Source organism: Eleutherodactylus coqui, chromosome 10 (assembly GCF_035609145.1).
Source record: "Eleutherodactylus coqui strain aEleCoq1 chromosome 10, aEleCoq1.hap1, whole genome shotgun sequence".
Lineage (NCBI taxonomy): Eukaryota > Metazoa > Chordata > Amphibia > Anura > Eleutherodactylidae > Eleutherodactylus > Eleutherodactylus coqui.
This window is the reverse complement of record NC_089846.1, coordinates 132,798,671-132,821,883: the sequence shown is the minus strand read 5'-3', so window position 1 is coordinate 132,821,883 and position 23,213 is coordinate 132,798,671. Positions and strand designations below refer to the sequence as shown.

Here is a 23,213-nt window from a genome sequence, read left to right as displayed (position 1 = left end):
TGACTTCTTAACAAAACGAAAGAGCCGGCTGCTGCTGTAACAATCTGCAGTGTTCTGCAAGCTCAACGCAGCGCGCACATAGAAAAAGGATCTGGAATGTAGGTCACTGTACCCATTTGGTTTCCTAGCAAATAGAGCTAGCTAACCCACAAACAGAGGGGAGAATGTATCCAGGCAACAGCGAAGCACAAGAATATATTAATTGTGTATTAATGAAGTAGCTCACGCTCAATGGTTGCAGTTAAAAGTTTTTTTTTTTTTTATTATTGAACAAATAAAGATAAAACATGAAAGTCAATTGGATAAGGAAACACAGCTGGTCTGAGCTGCATCTTGTGCTGAATAACCGTACAATGGAGTAATATGTAACGTATCCGTATGTGAGAGCAGAGGAGGTATCGACGAGGCAGAACCTCTTGGTCACATTAATTTGTACCGTATTGTATTAAGCCCTTAGCTCACTTTTTTCAGCACAGGCTTCCAAAACCTCCCAACCAACAGTAGGAATTTATTCTGGTTCCTGGTAATACAGTGAAAGGAACGGATAATGCATGCATTTCCGTCCAATCTTATATCAGTACCTGAAAAAAAACAAAAAAAAAAAAACGTGTCCAGTTCACTAAGAATCAAACCATTTTATGATGGAAGAGACGAATACGAGGGAGAATTGTTGTCAGTTTCCAATACTTCAAATTAGGACATAACATAATATTATATAATTCCTTATATAACATTTGATACCCATATAGCAATTCCTGATATAGTTTTTAAAGGGGGTCTAATGACAAAAAAAAAATTTTTTTTTTTCAGAAATAGCACCACGTTTGTCCACAGAATGTATCTAGTATTGCAACTTAGTCTCCTACATATGAATGAGGGGAAGAAAGCCACATTCCAATACCAAGACACATGCAATGGACAAGAGTGGAGCAGGTTTTGTTTTTTTTTCAATTCTGCTCAACCCAAAATTAACAGAAGGACTCTGAAACAAAACAGTTGGGGGATATTTTGCATTCGCTGGAGATCCATCAGCAGTCTGTTAGGCTGTTTTCCATCAGTCTACGATCAGCTTCCCAATTGCATATTGTAGACGGCCATAGATGGTGATCTGACCTCATGGCGACTGTGAGGTACAGGACATTGAAATGACCCGTCTCCATTGAATCGACGCCATCATCACACTATGATAGAAACGGCTTATTTAGGTTATTCTTTAGAATATTCTATAAAGCACATCCAAAAGTGGAAGTATCATTTAAAGAGCCAGTAGTAGTGCCAGGGAATGAAACAGGGCAGATTAATATTGGCTTACATAAACTTAGCCGAGACAGAGAGGAATTAACCTGAAGATGGATGGACCACATTTGTCACCGAGGTGCATACTGATAGATTTGGCACGTTAGACTCTTCACGTCTTTACGCTCTCCTGGGTGCTTTACTGAGCATGGCCTAGATAAATCTGGTGTATTATGACTCGAAAGAGTTACACCCCTTATCTAGACTTGAGAAGTGCCTAACAAAGCACAAAGTGCCTACAAGAGGCAGTAAATGTGGTGTACAGTATGGGCGCCAGGTTCTTCAGGAATTTTGAGCTAGAATTTTTGCACATTGGCCTTCGTAAAGCTGCCACAATGTTTCATTCGCTTTGGCAACAGACGAGGAAACCGCCATCACCCAAGTAACCTCTGGTTCATACTGCACGGTCCTTCAACAGGATGTAAGCAGATGACAAAGTGCTTGTCTGCTTTGGCGGCTTCATCGACAAGCAGATCAAAAGACCACTCCATAGCTGGAGTCCTAGCAATCCGCTTTATTTTGCGGGGGACCTTGCAGCAAGTGATCCTTTACACCACAGCACCACCAAGGGAGAAGCAAAGCATTACGAAGGGTCTATTGAAATCACTTTTTGAATCCACTTTGGCCAACCGATGGGAGGTGCAGATTGGAGGACCCAACTATTACTATACAATTCCTTAGTAGGGTATTTAAAAAATTAGTTTTCTAAACGGCAAACAAATTTAAAGTCAAATTCTAACACTTAAAGATTTTATATAATTAGAGCCAATGATGCTGATTGGTTAGAGTGTTTTTCCTGCCATAATTTGCCCAGTGTCCTGTATAAAAAGATACTGAGAAGTTATTTCTATAGAGGATAGACCATAAACATTTTTTGCACCACTCCAAGCAGAACGAGACAGGAAAAACTCCTGAGAACCCAGCAGCTCATTCCAAGTAATATTTGTAATGCAATTAGTCTCCGAAGCTGAATTTTCAGATTCTGCACTGAAGTGGACTTTGATCTTCCTTTTTTAGGTCATGCATGCCATCAAGAATCACAGATGTGCAGTTAAGGTTCAAGAGTGGAAACAAGTCCAAGTCAAAACTACCTATATCAGATCCATTAGAGTCTCTTGGTATTTTATTTGAGGTTTGGGAATTTGAGAAATGGGATCATAAAAATTACTAGTCAATATATATTCAATATAAGCCGCTGAGGTCACTTCCTTCAACATTGTTTTAAAAATTCGGTTAATTCTGTAAATTGTATTTGTTTTTCTCAAGTGGCAACAGAAAGTGGCAGGCATTACAGCTCTTATAGAAGGTCTCTCCTGATGCCGAGGAGGATACATCTGCTATGTTATGCATATATAGTTTGGCTCCATGTTGTTACTTAGCAGATTTTCCATTCAGGTGTGAAGAGAAAGAAGTGTCAAACCCTACACGAGTTGTGATGCCTGCATTATCCTGTTGCAATTTTTGGAAAACACAAGCAAAAACAACAGGGAAGGACTTCTATAGGACATTTTTGGCAATACTCTAGTAAGATTTGTAACTCTGCAATCTTAATGAATCCCAACATCGAAGGTTCCTAAGCACTATTGTAGCGGTGTCTCAACCCAAGCCTCCGCCCATTCTGCTTCAAGCATACCTGCCTTGTGCCTAATCAAGAGCTCCACTAAATTTAGCATAGCTGTCAATATGCTATTGGTGGCCGTACATATTAGATGAAGGTCTGCTGACCGTGTAATGTTTGTTGAGATGTCATGCATTCCGCCAATGATTATCCTCTTTAGTGTGTATAATTAGTTTTTTGTTCTCTAGTGCAGTGTTCCCCAACTCCAGTCCTCAGGGACCGCCAACAGGTCATGTTTTCAGGATTTCCTCAGTGTTGCACAGCTGATGTAATTATTGTCGGTGCCTCAGACATTGCCACAGGTGTTCTCAATATAGGAAATCCTGAAAACATGACCTGTTGGTGGTCCCTGAGGACTGGAGTTGGGGACTCCTGCTCTAGTGGATCATAAATTGTACCTATATAGAGGTCCGTAAGACGCACAACTTAAACGTACACTTGGGTACATGCCACTCCTCGTATACTAGAGCTACTGCATTACTTTAAGACGATCAGGATAGTCACATAGCAGGGCTCACACTTTTATTTTACTTAATTTGTTGTCCGACATCCAATATGGTGTCAAAAAAAGCAAGAGCCTATGACAGAGAAGGGGTGAAAGGTGAAAACAAGGGTGGTGGGAGCTATTTTTTTATTATTTACTTGTCACATGGAACAGGGGTGTAAGCATGCAGAGCGTCTTGCAAAAATATTCCGCTCGTCTGAAAACCCCCTTAGGCTGGATTCTCATATACAATCTTTGATGCATAAAGGAATGAACTGGATAAATACTACTTTTTTGGATGCCTATCTTTGGCTCAATAACAAAAAATAAATATATCAAAAACTACATGTATGGAGTCTGGTGATAGGTTCACACATGTCAGATGTGGCGGATCTCCTTAATTAGCAGCTAAACTGAATGGGATTTTGAGAAATCCAATTCAAGTTACTGAAAGAAAAAATCCATAAGGTAACCGGACCTGTAGGGCAGATTTGAAGTCTACAAAATGTAAGTTTTAGTTCTAATATCCCCTATTCAAACGAGAGGGTGAAATCCATGTCATAATCTGCGCATTACATCGTTGACACAAACTATCAGCTGCAAGAACCGCCATGTGTGAGCATACCCATAGCGTTGGGCGTATGCTTCAAGGATGAAGAGGGAGGTTCAGGGTTACCAATGTGCAGCATTAGTCGTTGCTTCTAAGTGGTACTGATGGAGGTAAGAGAATCTACAGCCCTCGAGAACCGCTAAAACGAACCTTTTAGTGTTGGATTTTAACAGAGTCTTATGGGAATAAAAGGAAGGATAATAGTAGTGGTTCCTAAGGAGTCCATTTTTACTTGTGCCTTTAAACACAAAGCTTTTCTAATAGCAGTTTCATATGTTTTGCATCCCCTCTTAAATCAGGTTCCGACACCGGATCACAAGGCATAGAGCCGACACAAAGAACGGGGCTGGCCTAGTCACTGAAATGGACAAGTTGTCCAGCCACTTGCAAGCACGTCACCGGAAGGGAACAAACAAGAGCTCTATACCACATGGCCTGGTGTTAGAAGCAGAGGTGCCAATAACACCGGAACACGATTGAATTTGGGTAAGTGTATTTACCTGGACGACCACTTTAAAACCAAGCTTATGGTTCCAACATCTACATATAACGAGTGAAGTCTTATGGCCCATTTACACGGGACGAGTTGTCGGGCAAACGATGCCCAACGCTTAGCATAGGAACCAGCATCACTGGGATGTCACATAGGAGCGAGTATCGTTGGCATCGCTCACAACACTGCCGGCATGGAGGTGGGGCGGGCCGGAGAGAGTTCTTCCCCCGCCTGCTCTATTCACAGTAAACAGACAGTCACTGAGAAGTGAACAACTGCTGTTTATAGACTAAAGGGCGCGTCGTTCAGTTCTTTGCATGGAGAAACTGAACAATCATCATTCAGTCACTGCGGTTACACGGGACGATGCCAGCAGGAGCGCGGGACTCTGAACCATTCTGAATAATATTGTCCCATGGAAAAGGACCAGTAGATGTGATATTATCTTGCTGGATATGGCCATTGAGATAAAATCCCAAACACCAGCTAACCCCAAGCCTGTATCTTCACTGAACTCCATGAAGTTTCCAATCTAGAGTGAAGATACATCACTTGCAGTTGGGTAGTATCTGGCATTTTTATAGTCCTTCATATTACATAGTCCACAAAATGAATATTTCACACCCTGTTGGTGATAAACCATTTTACAAAAACCAATCTTGATTGTTCAGCAAGCGCTAATGTAGAATAGACCGGGCTAGAGGTGGTGTCGGCAGAAACATTGCAGAATAACTAGAAACTGAAACACATTGGTCTCGTCCATTACAAGACACTACTGACTCTTTAAAAGGACACTTTAGAAGGTGCTTAAATAAATATTCCAAAAGTTACATTTAGAACAAAACCTTTTTATACTCATCTTTACATAGGGCCCCCCCCTATGTATCACTAAGGTAGATTCAAATGGACAGGGCTATTAAAGTCCACTTCCACCGCTTCTCAAGTTTATAAACCACAGAATCCCATAGCCGGCATCGCCTACGTACCTAATCAAACCTTCTGATTTTAAACATTTGGCCACTTTAAATAAAAGGTTTGATATTCTTATTATATAACCTATGCCAAATTAACAGTACAAAATTCTTTACAGAAGATCTGCCAAATCCGGTTGGCCAAACGTATTAGAAACGATCTCAAGGAAATGGAGAGAAAAAAAAAATCCATCTTGATGCAGTGCAAAGATATTACAATATCTGTCTTCAAGGTGCTGAGAGAGGAGATTCCCGAGATGGTGAACCACTGTTGTCGTCTGGTGGAAAAACTGTTAGTGTACAAGCTCGGATACCCCCGAGGGATTCTGGTAGATCAAAAACTTTGTGCCATTCGTCTTTTTCAGGGTCGTATTTCTGGACGATTTCTACCATACATCTATTGTTCCAAGAGTATCCACCAACCACGTAGATTTTATTTTCGAAAACAGCTACCCCAACGTCACTTTGTCCCCGTAGCATTGCGGCAATTGGAGTCCACTGGTCCAAAGATGGAGAGTAATATTCACAACTCAGGACATCATCATAGTCACTAGTTCCTCTGAAATGGTTCCCACCAATTACATAAAGTTTGTCTCCCACGGTGCACATGCAGTGAAGACCTCGGACTGTAGTCATGGGAGCTTTCTGAGTCCATTTGTCAGTATCTGGATCAAAACACATCAGTTCCTTTTGGAAGGTGTCATGGGTGATTCCACCTGTCGAAATGATTAATAGCATTAGTGGTCGTCAACACATTTGCTTTCTTACTATTCTTTTAAAAGGGAATTTCTGAATTCTGCCGGTTTCTTTCGAGCGGCAACCTCACATAATATTCAACATCCCCAAAGTAGCTCAGTTTATATTAAATATATGCATTGCCAATTTAGATTATGAGTATGTAAAGGGTTTTTCCAGGACTTTGATATTATTCATTCAATACCAGAACGGTGGACATCAGAATCAAGGCACCCCTACCAATCAACTGACTGAACGGGCTGCATCCCCTTTAGGGTTAACCAGCTCCGTAATTATATTAGCAACTGTGCCTGGTATTGCAGCGACGAACCATCAACCTGAATGGGATTGAGATGGCGTGAGCTGCAGAACAAGACAGATAAAATGGGCCACTGTTGCCCCTTCAGTCACGGATCAGTGGAAGGAGTAGATGCCCTATTGATCGGATGGACTATACTAAAGATCAATGTCAAAGTCCCAGAAAATCCCTTTAATCTAGGCACTGAACAGGATCAATTGGGTGACTTGCTAGATCTGCCAGGATGTAATGACGTCCAGTCCAGAGTACTGCAGTGTAGTATCTCCACTAATAGGTTGACTTTAAAAAGGGACTACTAATCCCAAAAATATAACTTTAATATCCTGTATGTCATTAGACTTCTACTAACACAACTGCAGACGATGGTTAGGATACTTTCAGCCGTTACGCAAATCTGCATATATTAACATGTCAGTAATGTTAAAGACTTCGCCTACTATATGCCAGTTGTCGTTTCCACAATATGACAACATCGCTGCTGACGTCTTTCTCTACACAATGTGAACAGAGCTGAGATGAGCACCATCATATTAGAACAGGTCATCTGAGGTGCAATCTATGCAAACTCAACATTCATGAAGCGCCAACCAAATGAACGTGAGGAGTTGTTAGGGGCCGTAGAGATTACATAGCCAGCAACCAGCGGCATATACTAGATTCACTCTTCTCATCAAACAAAATCCTTAATGAGTGGCTCTTAGAAATTAGTTAAGTACTAAAGTGCATCTCAACTTGTTGGGGTAGGTCCACATGACTGAATGCAGCGTGGGAGTTTCGTGCAGATTACACCTCTATAAGCCGTGCGTTTCTGCCATAGATTTGACCGCAGATTTAGACCAGTCAATGGGCAAAATCCACGCGCCGATTTAACAATGCGCTGCTATGCAATGGAGTTACATGACACTTTACGCAAATCAACGTGGAAACGTGTCAGAAATTCTGCATGCAGACCGTGCTAAATCTTGTGCGGATCGGTGGTAGATGTCTACCATGGTTTTAGATGGGAAAAAAAGTAGAAATACTTACCTCTCTGCTCTTCTTGGTAAGCAGTGCAACAGCTCCCACAGTCTGTGTTTACAATGGAAGTCAGGTGACCGCTGTAGCCAATCAGAGGCCACAGGTATACAGTCTGCTCTCCTGGCATCAGCGCTCACATACATGATGCCAGGAGTTCAGGAGGATGGCGCTGCAACCTCCGGTTGGCTGCAGGAGCCGTCCGGTCTTCCACTGTAAACACAACATTGGAGGGCGATGGGCTGAACTGGATGGAGAAGTGTTTTTTTTCGACCTTATATACTATGGTAGAGCCGCGGGAGCTATTGCTTGGCTTACCGGGGAAGAGAGGAGAGTATGGCTTTTCTGTTTTTAGTCATTGCTGGCTGTTTAAAATTCCTTTGAAGTGGGACAGCCCCTTAAATGATAAATGACAGCCCCTTAAATTAAATGCTTGCAGCCACCATACCGTGTTTCCCCGAAAATAGGTCCTACCCCGATAGTAGTACCCCGAAGTATCGGATTTTCGGGGGAGGCTTAAAATATAAGGCCTTCCCCCTGAAAATAGGACGTAGTTGAGGTGCCCCCAAAAAAAAAAAAAAAAGAAAAAAAATCAATACTCACCGGGTCCGATGGTCTCCAGCATCGCTGCAGCAAACGGCTGAGTCCTCCCCGTCTACCTGCTCAACTTCTGCTGGTGACAGGGCTTTGAATACCCCGCCTCCAGTAGAGCGAGTCCTGCGATTGGCTAATCTCAGCACCATCTGCCAATCACAGCCATGCAGTGAATGACATGATGTGATTGGCTGCTGGTGCTGTGATTAGCCAATCACCGCACTTGTTTTGCTGGAGTATTCTGCTTGGTATTCAAAGCCCCGTCGCCAGAAGTTGAGCAGGCAGACAGGAAGGACACTTGCCGCAGCACCGCCGGAGACCATTGGGACGCCGCGGACCACGTAAGTATAAGCCCCCGCCCCTAAATAAGACACTGTGCCCTGTTTGGGGCAAAAAATTATATAAGACAGTGTCTTATTTTCGGGGAAACAGTAGAATACGGTGCTATCAACATGCAAACAGTGTCCCGCTAGGTACTCCTTAGTGATGGTTGTAGGTAGGGAGGCAGAACAGCACGGCAAGTATAGAAATAGCATTTTACGGGAAAAAAAAACAACCCCAAACTGTTCTATATGTAAGGAAAAAAAAATCATCTTGTTATGTGAATGAATTGCCTTCTATATAATTATGTGTGCAGGTACTTAATGTGCACTTAGCTTTGCATTCTTTACATCCTCCAGTGAAGCTCAACCAAGTGTGTCACTTGAGCGTTGGAGTAACAATATCTCATTGTAAGCACTTGTTCCCGGTTCTATTCTACCGAGTCTACAGTTAAATATTTTACAGATAATTAAATGCTTTCATGTCGGTGATCTGCAACCAGTTTAGAATGGTCAGAACTGGAAGGGATTGGGAGGAAAGGGGGGTGCTTGGAGAAGAAGAAAAAAAAAATGGGGGAGGATGCGGGCACAATATTAATGAAATGCATGTGGCGAAAGAAGTGAGGCGCTGAAACTCCGACAAACAAAGGGAAAGTTATCCTGCTTTCAGCAAATGTATCGCTGCATAAAGGAAGTCATTCAGTGTGTCTGTTTTCCAGGGATGCAACAATTACCATGAGAATATGCGGCGTGCACTAAATGCAGAAGAGAAATCCTGTTCGCGCGCCTTCAGGAAGGGAACGCTGATCACAGGAAGGGCAGCCATCTCTCTGCAATGAGGCCAGTGTAACGAGGAGCGGTACAGCTGCAGCTGGGGTCTATTGACTTCTTCATTGTGAAATGAATATTCTTCCTGTGATAAGCCTCTCAGCGGGACATAAATAAGGACCACTTACACGGAGGCTTAGCAAAACGTATATTGGGAGACGCGAAAGCGACGCATCGGATTGTTTCAGGAAATGGATCGTCTACAGATTACTCGGCGTTGAAAGCTTTACCCAGAGGTTGTATGTGAAGAATAGACTTCTGTCAAAATAATAGGCATTGTTCCTCCCTGGATTTAGAGATAAATATCTGAATGCTGCGGCGGCAATATCAACATATTCTGATAAATGTTATACAATGCTGCAGTTTGTGAATGAGAAAAGGAAAAATGGGGCCATTAATACTCGGCTGGAGGGGCGTGGGCGGCGCCTGTTCTCCGTATCCTTAGGAGAGACATTATACAGGCAGTCGGGGCCAGATTAACTTTCCGAAGAGCAACTCCTCCAATATTTCTTTAATCTATTTCCTCTTATGTATTCATATTCCCTCGGCAGAAACCATTGCTTTTCGGAAAACAAACACTGATGCTTAGTGAGGAGAGCAATTTTGTTTGACAGGATAATTCGGTCTGATCTCAAGGAAATCAAAAAGCAAGCTGAATTATGATAGACAGAGTGGCTGTAATAAGACATCACACACTGGTCAAACCAAGGGGGCCGCAGGATACTAATAATCAGCTAGAAGGAACTATTGGGAGAATTACACAAGCTGCCGGCTCCTCTAACTAGACAGTCATTATGGCCCCCGGCAGAGGGGGTCCACTCACTATCCCGGCCCTCGGCTTATGAACGAGGGGGCATGCAGATGCTGGGTGGGATGTTACCGGCTGAGCGCCACGGCTCCATTCACTTGGACATTTTAATGTATAATTGCGAACATCAGGACAGCTTTGTGGCGCGTTCACATGGCAGAATTCACCGCGGATATTTCTGTGTACGATCCACCACAGAAAAAAAACAAAAAACACCTGTAAAATCTGTGGCTTCCTGCCACGTTTTTTGTTGCGGATCCACAAACAAAATTTCTTCCGTCAACGGAGAAAATTTGCATATAGAATTTCTGACGCATGAATAAAATAAATATTTAAAAAAAAACGCACTTCTGCATCAAGAGCGACATGACACGTCTCGATGTGGTGGGGCCCGTTTTCACGTTCTTGCCCGTTGACAGGGTCAACTCTGCATGTAGATCCGCGAAAGAAAACGTGGATTTTTGACGCGGTTCTACAGTGAATTCTGCCATGTGAACATATCCCACTTTCACTCCCCCCCCATTCTGCCACCAGAGGGAAGGTGGTGGCAAACTGCTGAAATGATCATAGTGAAGAAACAGGGTACATGAGGGGGGGTTTACAAGGGACAACTATCTCGTTATAGTCGCTACAGTGAGCTATTGGCATACCAAAGACTGTGTATGTGATTGTTCACGGCTCGGTCATTTTCCTGATCACTGAGGAGCATGCCTCCCTGCAGAGTTCTTGGTCAGTCCTCGAAAGACAATTACCCATTCTCACCAGATAAATCAATCAATGACTATTATTAGGGGAGCAGAAATGATTGGCAACAAGTGAATGAATTCTTGATAGCCATGTCTACACAGAACTGTTGCTTACATTCCAGCCTTATTCAGTGCTGGTATATATATATTAGAGCGCTAACCAATAGAAAAGGCACAGACTTTCACATTAAATCAAATGACAAAAAGGAGGACAGAGGTCCCTGCCTGGGCACACATCACATATAGACCAGCTGACTATCGTGTGTGTATGACGATCTTCCAACTCTCATCCAACAAATCATGTCAGCGAAGAGGTTGGGATTGGGCATGTTGAATGTTTACATGCCCGCTCTTGATGCTCACGAGAGTTTATCCACCAGAGCCGTTTGACAGCAGCTTTCTCTCATCTCCCCAATGACAACACATCCGTGGTCAGCTGAGTGTGCGTGTGTATGATGGAGTCGCGAAGAATAGCTGTCAGTGATTGAAGGTGTATGGGTAACCTTAAGAGTTGCTGAATTACCTGAAATGTACATGAGTCCTCCGAATACAGTCCCAGCATGACCATAGTGCGGCTCACTCATTTTTGCGACATAGCTCCATTCATTTGTTCTGGGATTATAACATTCTACGGTAGCTGAATGAAAAAGAGAAAAACACAAAAGCCCATTAATGCAGATTTACAAGACAAGGCCATTACTAATAAGTCACAGACTGCAGACTTCATCCAGCTCCTGAATGTCCAGTGTTGATCAAGAAATTAACCTGCCACCATTAATTACCATAGGCTCTAAATGTCCTTCCTATGTTGAGGCCCTTTTAGACACAACGATCGCTCAAGAGCCATCTTTTGAGCGATAATCCCTGCGTGTAAATGTGCGCCCATCATGCACTTACCACGCACTTTTCGTCGATCACAAAGTTCAGATCAGCTTAAAAACCAGTCATCCCTGATAAGACGGACCGCACGCCGAGTTATCTGTGGGCAGCGCTGATAACATTCTTTCAGCAACTGTCCCGCTGGAGAACAACAGTGATGTATTTAGAGAACAGACCACCCGCTGTTCTCTAAATACATGCAAATAAAGTTAGTTATCTTCTAATGGGCTGATTAGACCATTAGTAGCTAATGCAAAATGAACGCTCAAAACTGCCAGTTTGACGAATTTTGTGCGCTCATCTGTCTGTAAATGGGCAGGAGCGTAAACGTGCAATCTGAATTAGAAGAAGATCCATAGACACTACTTATTGGGCATTGTATGGTTGCTTTGTACCCGTTGCATTCAGTTGTCTCTCCACGTCAAATCGGGAATGAGAGTAAGGCCGCCCGCGCAAGACGTGTTTGGATTTTGGCCACGAAAGACCTGCAATTCACTGCGGAAATAAATATAAAAAGCTTGCGGACAATCCTGGATTCCAGAGTTTTTTGCGCAGATACATAGCGGATCCCCTGTGCGGGGAAAAAAAAAAAAATCACAAGCCCGATAGCGCCTTCCCCTACCTCCATGCCTGAGAATCCACAATTCAAATCTGCATGTGTGCACAGAGCAGCGGAAGCTCATGCTTTGCTATGGGGGACCTTAACAGTGGATGGTCTGTCAATTGCAGACTCCGCAATTCAAAATCGCCCATTTGCAGGGGACCTAACACTTGGTGGCACTTTAAAGACTGCTTTATCCAGTGCTTTTTTTTTTGTTCGAAGGGTTCCTGGAACGCCCCCCCCCCCCACCCCCAAAAAAAAAAAAAAACTGATCCAAGGAATTGCTAGCAATTAGCTCTAATCTGTGCATAATTTTCTTTCAGTGCCATCAACCATGGAACACTACATGGCGCCCATTCAAACCAATGATATGTTCTGCAAGGACATGTTGGGTCCTCTGGAGTGAGTGATATTCCTTTTTCCAGGTCTCGAATGTGCATTCTGAATTAATAGAGGAGGCAGCCCAATCTGAAAACCAGGCAACACTTCTAAGACTAAAGGGAACCCATCACCAGGTTCATGCTGCCTGAGCTCCAAATCACAGATGCGGCGGCGCCAACCTCTCCCCACTCACAACTTCTAGAGTGAGAGTCACTAGCATTACCAGGCGGGGAGAGGGCGGTGCAGCGCCACCTTCATGACTCCGTTTGGACTGCATCTTCAAAGTAGGTTTACTTGGAAATGCTGTGGCATTTCAGAATAAGACATATGGGCACACAGTACATACCTGTCCCGGGTTCATGCTGCCCGTGGTTTGTACAGCATGAAGCTGGTGGCAGGTTCCCTTTAATGGAAGGATGAAAAATGAATGCATACTTCAGAAGATCAAATTATTATTTTTTTTTTATACAACCAAGTAAGAAGCTTTACAGACATCCACAAAAGCGACCACTAATTAAAGCCGTATACTGGGACTTAGTTAACTTTTTCTATCGATAACCCCACCCACTACTAGAATCCCCGCTAATCAACTGATTACCAGCGTCACTATGACAATGTTTAGCGGAGGAAACAAATTCAATGACGGCTGCGCCTGCTACTCCAACACGGGCCGCTGCACTACGGTCAGCTCTTTCCGCTTACTCCGCTGACCATAACGAAGCAGCTGATTGGCAGAAATCTGTGCGGCAGGTCAACACCAATCCAACGATCACCTGCTGGTCATCAACAGAAAAAGTTACCAAGTGCCAGAATACCCCTTTAAGCACCAGCAGGAAACTGTTAACCATGTTGGCAACCTGGCCAGTGAGAATAGCCTAGCCTTCTAGAAGACATTGATAAGAAGAAGCGTTTAGGAATATTGGTTTCCATGGTAGTTTTACAAAAGAGAAAATTTGTATCAAATGTTTGCAAGAGGCGACGACTGAACAATATATTCTGCTGATCTGCATTTAACCTTTACAGACTCTTACTCAAGAATATAATTACTTTACATCTAATTTATCTATTCAGGATGAGATCAGCCCATAAAGACTTAGAGAAGCGTACAGTTAAAGGGGTTGTTCCAGGATATAGTTTAGTATAACGAATAACTCACTCAATTTTACTAAAAGGGATCCTATAACACGGTAGAGCAGGAGGGTCATAGTGCCAACACAAGACATATTCAGTCCATATTCAGACTGCAGACGGACCCACGGAATTAAATATGTGTATTTAGATGCGCATATTTTATGCGCAAAAAGACGACCGTGAAAGCCGTTTTTCATAGACCAAAATCGCACGCGCCCGTGTGAAGGCGGCCTTAGGAATACAGTCCAAGAGAAAAAAATGAAAAAAACGTAACCCTTTTCCTTGAGGGCGCACAAACCGATGCAATTATAAATCTGCCATCCCGAGTCCACGATTAGCTGTTCAGTAAGAGCTGAATGATTATTACGCCGCCTAATAGACGCGGTAAATATAAAGGACCATTTGCCAAACTACATACATTCATTCATCAGAGAACCAAAGCCAAATGATTATGACGACACTCTATTGACGCTCCGGCATGCAATCCGCTTCTTGCCATGCTGCATTGAAATGTGAACGCAATGACGCCACGAAAACGGTATTTTTATAGATCTCTACTGACAAGCGCACGTCTATAGTAATAGACATCTGCAGACTAAATTGTCACATTGTAGATGTTAAACGTAAGCAGAAGAAACAAAAAAACATAAATCTGTACATCTGAATTCACCGGCGTTGCAAAGAAAAAGATAATGATGTGTTACTGCAAAAAGATTGAGAAAATTCAGTAAAATGTTGGAAAAATGCTAATTTCTGATTTTTATGGCAAAATTACAAGATACACCACAGCCCACAATTCTATGACAAATAAGTTAAAATGAATACTTTTACACTGCTCTGTGCCACCCTCCCCCCCACTGTCACTGTTACTATGACATTAAGGAAAAAACTAAAAAAAATAATCCTGAAGTCTTGCAGTTTTCACTCCGGTCAATGAGCCCAATACTGACAATTCCTGTTCTGTAGAGTTCACTTCCCAGCAGTCATCACATTATCACATGCAGGATTACAATGCAAGATAACACACCATTCATAATTAGTGATGTGGACAACGATCCCTTCCCTGCACAGGTCACGGAGCGTGCCCACAACACTCACCTATAAGAGTGAATCGGTCACGACCGGACAGCGGTTTGGTCTGCGCATGTGCTCTCTGCAAAGCTAATCTCTGAACCCAAAAGCTTCCCTCCAGGCAGGGCATCCTTCACCCTGACGAAGGATGCCCTGCCTGCTGTGTAGTGTCAGCGTGAAGGCCGGATACATGGAGACCTGATGGAATGCATCTCAACAAGTGACACTGCAATAAAGGAGTCCCCAAGAAATAAAGTGACTGAAAGAGCTCACAAGCTATAAAGTAACTCCTCGTTTTATGAGCATGATTCAGAAGACGGCGAGCAAATCTGTCTGGCGTTTACTTTACGGACCTGTATGGCTTAGTTTTATTACCAGATTTGCAGGATCTCGGCAGCGACGGTCTAGAAGAGTCCGGTAGAGCGGATACCACTTGAAATAATAGTCAATAATAAGCCCAAACCCATTCTAAATTACATTAGGTTCAGTGTCCCTAATAAAAAAAATATATATATATATATATATATATATATATATATATATATATATATATATATATATATATATATATATATATATATATATATATATATATATATAGAAAACTAGGCACGCCATACGTTTAAAAAAAAAAAAAAGCACATAAAACGTTCCTTGATTATAGTCTCAACACCGATGACCATCTCAGGCCCTTTCTGATGTATGCGAATGCACTCCTCCTCCAGGCGCTCTATGGAAGTCTTCACAGACCTCTGTATTGTAAGGTGGCCATACCCATTAGACTAACACCGATATAAACAGGATTGTCGCTTAGTGAGCATTAAGCCCGTTTAAAAAGAATGATGCAGCGGCAGACCAACAACGACACTATGGTCTGCATGAAAGATCTGATTGCCGATTGGTCTTGGACGGCCTGCGTTCACACAGCACAATTATTGTGCAAACCACTAGATCTAATAAGCGGTTTGCATTGGTAATTGTCCTGTGTACACACCTATAAAAGTTCATGTTATTGGCCCGGATTCCTGCATGCGGCACCTACATGCATCACAGAGCTCAAAAGGAGAAAAGTTTACTGGTAGAGTATTAACCAGCTGAAAAAAAATAATATTATCAGAAACAAAATAGTCGTCTAAGGGTTAATTCACACAAACGTATAAAAACGCATTCATGTTGCATCTACAAAAATAGTTTTATTTTATCGATGTGCAGTTTTTTTATTTTTTTTTTTACTTCCATGTAATTATTTTTCGCATGGAGAAAAAAGAACCCTAAAACGGGCCCCAATTCTCTTTTCCCCACCCCAGGTCTCCTAACAATGGATCTGTAAAATACGGACGGCGCTTGGAAGGCATCCGGCTACGGTCCTTTTTTGTCTTGACTAGATGACCCTCATCTGTGAGGAGGAACCAGAATAGTGCAGTTTTTTTTCCCCAGAGGATTGTGTCTCCATGTGAAAAAACAGATGTGTGAATTAGCACATTGACTTCTATGGGTCCGTGTGCTGACAGGGGCCGAGTCTCTGGTGGACCGACCGCGCACGGCTGAAAATACACTTGTGTGAACTACCGCCAACGGAGAGCTGATGGAAATAAAAGAAATCCTGTTAAAGAGCACGCTTCTGCTAATACATAAGCCTCTTCATCAGGCAAGGCATAACCGCCAATATGCATAGTTTTTCCCATGGAGCATTACAGATAATTCTCCATACACCCAATGGGTTTCCTCATTGAGAACCAATATCCCACCTTGGGCTGTAGCTATGGCATCTCATCCAGCCAACCAGTACCAGGCTCGGTACTCATGAAGGGCAAGATCCCCCAAAACAGTGTCTAGAGATGCATTATGCTTCCTTTTGGAAAAGTCTGTGGTTTCGCCGATATGAGAGGATTAATTAGATGTTGAATCTTAAATCACCAATTTGTACATTATACTACCCTTGCTTCCTGCAGGCAGCATAAAGTAGTGGCAGACATGCCGATTCCAGTAGTGGTCACTAATAGGGCAGGATTTTTAAGAACTTACAAACCATCCTGCAGCTCCCAGCAAGAGAGGAGTCCCACTTATTCATAAGGCACTTATTCGGTACTGGTGTACCTTCACACCACCGCAAGCTAGGAATTTGACCGGGTTTGCATGAAAGAACGCCCCTAGCTCTCGATTGGCTGAAATCTTTATGGATTTTTGCCTGGGCAGGAGGGTTAGGGTTATCTTTCCTGTTAGGCTTACATTATATGCAAGCCTAACAGGAAAAGTAAGCCTAAGGCCTCATGTCCACGGGGAAAATCAGGCCCGCCGCGGATTCTTCATGCAGAATCCCGCAGCGGATCCCTCTTTTCCCACGGACATGAGACCTAAAAAGAAGAATTACTTACCTGTCCGGACGCTGCGGATCTGCCCTCAGTCACAGCTGGATCTTCTTTCTATGGCCCGGCGGATGTGCTCGGCACGCATGCGCCGTGCACTCCATTTTGTTTTTGAACTCCTGCTCTCCCGCGCCGGAGAGCAGAAATTCAGCTGCGGGTGTGCCATGGATACAGACGGCTTCCATAGGCTTCTATGGAAGTCTGCGAGAGACGCAGACTAAAATGGAACATGCTGCGGGTGTTTTACCGCACCTCAAGGGAAAATGACATCCGCAGGTATTTAATTACCTGCGGGTGTCCAAAGCATCCCTATGGGGCACGGATCACGCGTGTGGGTGATCCATTTGGGATTTTAAATGTTATTTTTGCCGTGGACATGAGGCCTAACCGTAACCCTCCAGCCCAGGCAAAAATCCACACCAACGCTGCTGCTACGATCTGGGGCTCTCGCTGTTGCCGGGTCTCCTGCTGCCGCCCTACCCGAAGGACAACGGCACTTGGGGGATGAAACACCCAAAAAGTGTGTGGACACACCTAGGTGAGGGAGGAGATTTAGGCCACTCTTCTCTTGCTTGGAGCTGCAGGAACAACCTATAAGTTCTTAAAAACAACCGCACGCTACCCCATAAGTGACCAACTGCTGGAGCACGTCTGTCACTACGCAACGTCGCCCACATTTAGAGCAGCATAACCGACATGACAGAACCCCCTTAAGTGTGTCAAACCCTTTTCTATTTGGGATTAGAGCTGCCATTTAATCTAACAATTAGTATATGGTTTTATGTTGTGCCATGGGATACAGATGTGTTTAGCCACAGGCAGAAGGCGTCTAATATTGTGACAATGTGGCCTCATGGTTGCTCTAGAACACAAGACCAAACTCATTCATTGGGTATTCCCGACTTGCCTAATGTTTATCACAGCCCCTGATTGGAGCACAATGGCTACCGGCTGATCTCTAAATGCCCAACATACAGTATGTTAAGACGTTTGACTGCATTTGACCAACATTCAGACATAATAGTGCATCATTTCGGAAATGGTTTAATACAAGCGTGGGCCAACAGCTGAGTGCTTCGCTGCGGCTAGCAATGTACAGCGTCAGTTATACCTTCAGGAAAGCGGATGACTGTATTAACCTGCGCTGCCAGTAGGTGGCAGTGGAGGGACCTGGAGCGTAGAAGCCTGGCAAGATGGGCTATCAGAAAATGCCAGATAAGAGCCTCAAATTAACTATATAATATATATAGCAATAAGGTAATTCAAATTTAATGTGTTCAATGCTGGCATACTTCTTGGCGCTTGTGGAGCGCGGTTACACCCTTTATGCAGGCTGACGTTTGCATTACAGCCAGAGTAATGAGCACCTACATACCTCCATTTCACTATGTGTGAGATGCGCTGCCCAAGGCCCAATGTGCACAGGCGGACTGTATTGCAGAATCCACTCCGGGCACCCACGCGGAAGATCCGCATTCAAGCTGCCCATAGGGAAGCACGGGCGTCCGCACCAGAATTAAAGCAGGCGGATTTGTTTTGTGGACCTTTTGGTCTGGAAAACAGATTGCACGGACAGCTTCTGTTGTAGTCAATGGAAGCCGTCTAATCCGCGGCCCGTCCACAATGCCGCGGGAAAGCAGTTTAAAAAAAAAACAAACCCCAAAACAAACTGAACTGCGCTTGTGCGCCGGCCGACACTTCCGCACACATCCGCAGTACAGAAAAAAGAAGACCTAGACAGGTACGCGTGGTCGTCGGCCGCGGGCTCCTGCATGCGGAATACGATCCACCCGTCGACATGAGGGGCTCTTTCGTGGAATGCAGTTCAAGCCGCCCATAGGGAAACATGGGAGTCTGCAGCTGAATTTTAAAGCATGTGGATTTGATTTGCGGAAATCAAAGTCGCTGCATGTTAACCCTTTCCAATCCACTGTCTGACGTCTGAAGACATTCTGATTGAAGGCTGTACAGCTCCGATGTCGGAAGACGTCCAACAGGGTATTCTTACTGTAGATTACTGGCCGCTCTGTTGTCGGGGGCCTCTCCAGTATGTCGCATACTGCAGTACTGGCTCTAGCCAGCAGATGGTGCCATTGTATAATGGCAGAAAGAGAAAGCCCCCTAGGAAACCCTGAATCCAAAATTGGATTGCAAAGGGTTACGTTTCAGTGCGGTTCCCTTCTATCACAAATAGGTTTCATACTATTAAAAAGAAGAAACTTCCCATTCCAAATGGGTAGTCTGTAGGCCCATAAATAATAGTTCACGGTGCATTCATGAAACTTTTTTTGCCATGATGACCTCCGTATGATATCACACAATCCATTCTCCAGCTAGCAGGCAGACTTTAGGGCCAGGTTCCATCAGAGTGCTAACAGATTCTTCCCTCTGGTAATCCACCTATTAGTGGTCAATGCCCGACCCTTTACAGATCAATAAAAAGTAACAGGTTTTCGGGTTTGGCCAATAACCCAATCTGTAGACCGCAGTTTCCGGGTTAATGCGATGCAGGGCTGTGACTGGGTGTGTGATATGCCATATTCACAGCCAGCCAGGAATATTCTCCATCCTTTATGTATATTAAAAAGTAAAGCCCATCTGTGACTACTCACTCCTTAAAAAGGCCCCCCCCCCCCGAAGAGGGCGCTGTGAGGATATAAAATGTTCCATTGTCCATGCTCCAGAGTAAGCCAAACTATTTCCCGATCCTGGCAAAATCCCCCCCCCCCACCCCCACCAAAAAAAAACCCACTGTATACAAAAAAATCTTTCATCAATGACCAAATTTGTAGGGAATTGTATGGAAGTCCTAAATGCCAAAAAAAAAAAAACAAATAAAACCATAAAAGCCAGAAAGTATTACATCAGATCTAAGAATCCTAGTGCTACACAAGGCCGGTATCAGTAGGATGTCCAGTCCTGGTTTATAGGCAGAGTGGACAATGGAAAAAGTAGCCGGACACACTGATCCCGGGACCAGAGTCTTAGGAAAGCTGCCTAGAGGAAAGTCTGTCTTTGCTGTCTATGGCAACCAATCACAGCGCAGGTTTCATTTCTTATACTAGTGAGGTAAAATGAAAACTGTGCTGTGATTGGTTGCTATGGGCAACAAAGACAGACTTTGTTCTAGACCGCTTTCATAAGACTCGGGTCCCGGGATCAGTGTGTCGGGATGCTTTTCAATGCACTAGAATGTGGTATTTTACTAAAACACCATTACATAATTATGCTAATGAGTCTTTAAGGGTGTTGTATAACATTACTAGCAGAACAATTTTCTACCATGTAGGAATGCTGAGAATTTCTTGTTCGTGTTGTTTTACAGGAATCCGAGTACACTAAACTAAAGGCACCATAATACACCAGGGGTGTAACTATAGGGGCTGCAGCTGCACCCGGGACCCAGAGCCTTAGAGGGCCCATAAAGTTTCTCTTCTCCATATAGGGAGCCCAGTACTATGAATAAAGCATTATAGTTGGGGGCCCTGTTACAGGTTTTGCATTGGGGCCCAGAAGCTTCACGTTACGCCTCTGATACAGAAACTTTAACCCCTTAAGGATGTGGCCCTTCCGCCCCCCGAACTTTCAAAAAGTCATAATTTTTATTTATCCATCAACAAAGCTGTAGGGGGGGGTTGTTTTTTGGGGGGAGGGAAGAGTTGTATTTTTCAATGCTACTCTTTAACCCTTTCCAATCCACTGTCTGACGTCTGAAGACATCATGATTGAAAGCTGCATAGCTCCGATGTCGGAAGACATCTGGCAGGGTATTCTTACCGTAGATTAGTGGCCACTCTGTTGTTGGGGGCCTCTCCAGCATGTCCCATACCGCAGTACTGGCTCTAGCCAGCAGATGGTACCATTGTATTATGGCAGAAAGAGAAAGCCCCCTAGGGAACCCTGAATTCAAAATTGGATTGCAAAGGGTTAATGTACTATATAATGTACTATAAAAGAGTTTTTAAAAATTCTAAGTGGAGAAAAATGGGAAAAAAATTAAATTCTGCCCTCTTGGGGTAAGGGAGGCGAATGTGTCTACAATGTACACACTGCAGCACAAACGACATACCTTTACTCTATGGGTCAGTACGATTACGACAACACAAAACTTGTATAGTTTTTTTTGCTGTGCAAATATCTTTGGAAAAAGTTATAGACTAACTTTCTGCCGCCGTGGCCCTTACTTTTCATTGACCTAGTTGTACGAGGACTCCGTTTTTGCAGGACATCATGTAGTTTCTGTTGGTACCATTCTGGAGCCCACGACATCCTGGTTGCTTTTTATTACGTTTTTTCTCAGAGAAAAGGTACCTTAACGAAATATCAGAATTGCACTTTTCTTCAGGCGACATTCACCGTGCAGGATAAATAAAGGGGGTCTTTGATGGAGCAGACTTCTATGGACGCAGTGATCCCAAATATAGATGTATTTTACATTTTGATTTTTTATTATAAAATACAGGAAGAGCGTTTTTTTTTTTCTTTAATGATTTTTTTTTTAAAGGTCAAAGGTGACTTGAACGTACGACTAATCACTCCGACAGTACAATACAACATACTATTACATTATACCATGATCTGACATGCAGTCTATTAAGCCACGCCACAGGCATGGCTATACAGGCAATCTGCAATGGCAGACCTGGTGGGACACTGTCACTTTAAAAATCAGCTAACTGGTGGGGTTCCCAAATTGCAGACCCCCACGATCAACTATTGATAATTTACCATGAGAATAGGTAATCAGTTTAAATAGTTTAGTCCCGGAAAACCCTGAATTTCTAATATTTAAGGACTATCTTAAGGATAGGCTATCAGTTTAACCCGTTTAGGACCAGCCACAGTAACATTACGGCGGTGCTCTAAGTCTCCTGGCTCTGCAATCAGTCAGAGGCAGGAACTGGGTTATCAGCTGTTAGTGACAGCTGATAACCCGGAGCAGAAGGCTGGGGAGGGGGTTTAACCCATCTTGCCTTCTGCTTCCCCGATATACACTGTATGGGGAAAGTGAAAGTAACATGTACTTCCACTACGGGAGCCTCGGGGAGTCATGTGACCTCCTGGGATTCCCTGCTATGCAGAGCTGGAGGGTCAGACTAGACCCTGGCAGCTCTGCCAGTGACTAATGTCACCACAGGGGTTGCTTTCCCCTGTAACTAGAGCTCCTATGGACGCCCCAGCTACAGTGGGAAAGTGTCAAAGTAAAAAAAAAAAAGTGAATGTCCCCCAGAGGTCTTATATGACGTCATGGAGGACACAGATAGTAAAAAACACAATTACATACATCAGTAAAACAAAACAGAATAAAACAATAAATACAAAAGAAAGAGAATAACACAAAGCAGACGCCAACAAAAACCGTCGCCGTATGCGCCCTGTAAACCAAAACCATACATACTATATATCAAAACGTCCGAAATAAATAGAGGAACCCATTTCCATACTTTGTGTAAATATAAAAATAACTTTTAAAAAAAAAAAAACGTTTAAAAAAAAAATCATTTTTTTTAGTATTTTAGCCCCAATAAAACTAAAAAAAAAAAAAGGAAAAAAAAAAAGATATTAAAAAAATAGTCCTATAGGTCACGGGAAAAAAAATGCAGCAAAAATAATTTTGGTAGCTAAAGGAAAGAAAAAAAAATGGAGCAGTAAAACCGCCACATGGGTAAAATCCCTAAAAAATGTCTGGTCCTTAAGGTACAAAACAACTTGGTCCTTAGGGGGTTAAATCCGAGGGGGTTGGGCTGTAAGCGTCACTGCTGATTAGGTGTGTGAAGGGGTTGTGGCGCTCTGGCAAGTGCAGCTTCCCCTTCAATGTTTACCAGACACGGCTCTGTACTTTTTGCATTTAAACAGGATGAAGGTGGAATACCAGGGACAGCGACAACTAAAAGTATGGAGCTGTGAGTGATAAGCAATGAAGGGGATGAGTTCTGTGGCCCTTTTAA

General features: G+C 43.4%; 1 protein-coding gene across 3 annotated transcripts in view; it reads right to left on the bottom strand.

Moving 5' to 3' along the window:
- Positions 1-235: 235 nt before the first annotated feature.
- Positions 236-23,213, bottom strand: part of KLHL13 (kelch like family member 13) — an 86,497-nt gene continuing 63,519 nt past the window's right edge. For all 3 annotated transcript variants that reach the window (XM_066581867.1, XM_066581866.1, XM_066581868.1), the window contains 2 exons: positions 11,360-11,473; positions 236-6,188 (listed from right to left, as the gene is read on the bottom strand). In XM_066581867.1, coding sequence (XP_066437964.1) covers positions 5,701-6,188; positions 11,360-11,473 — 602 coding nt within the window. In that variant the 3' untranslated portion in view covers positions 236-5,700. The remainder of the gene's footprint in view (positions 6,189-11,359; positions 11,474-23,213) is intronic.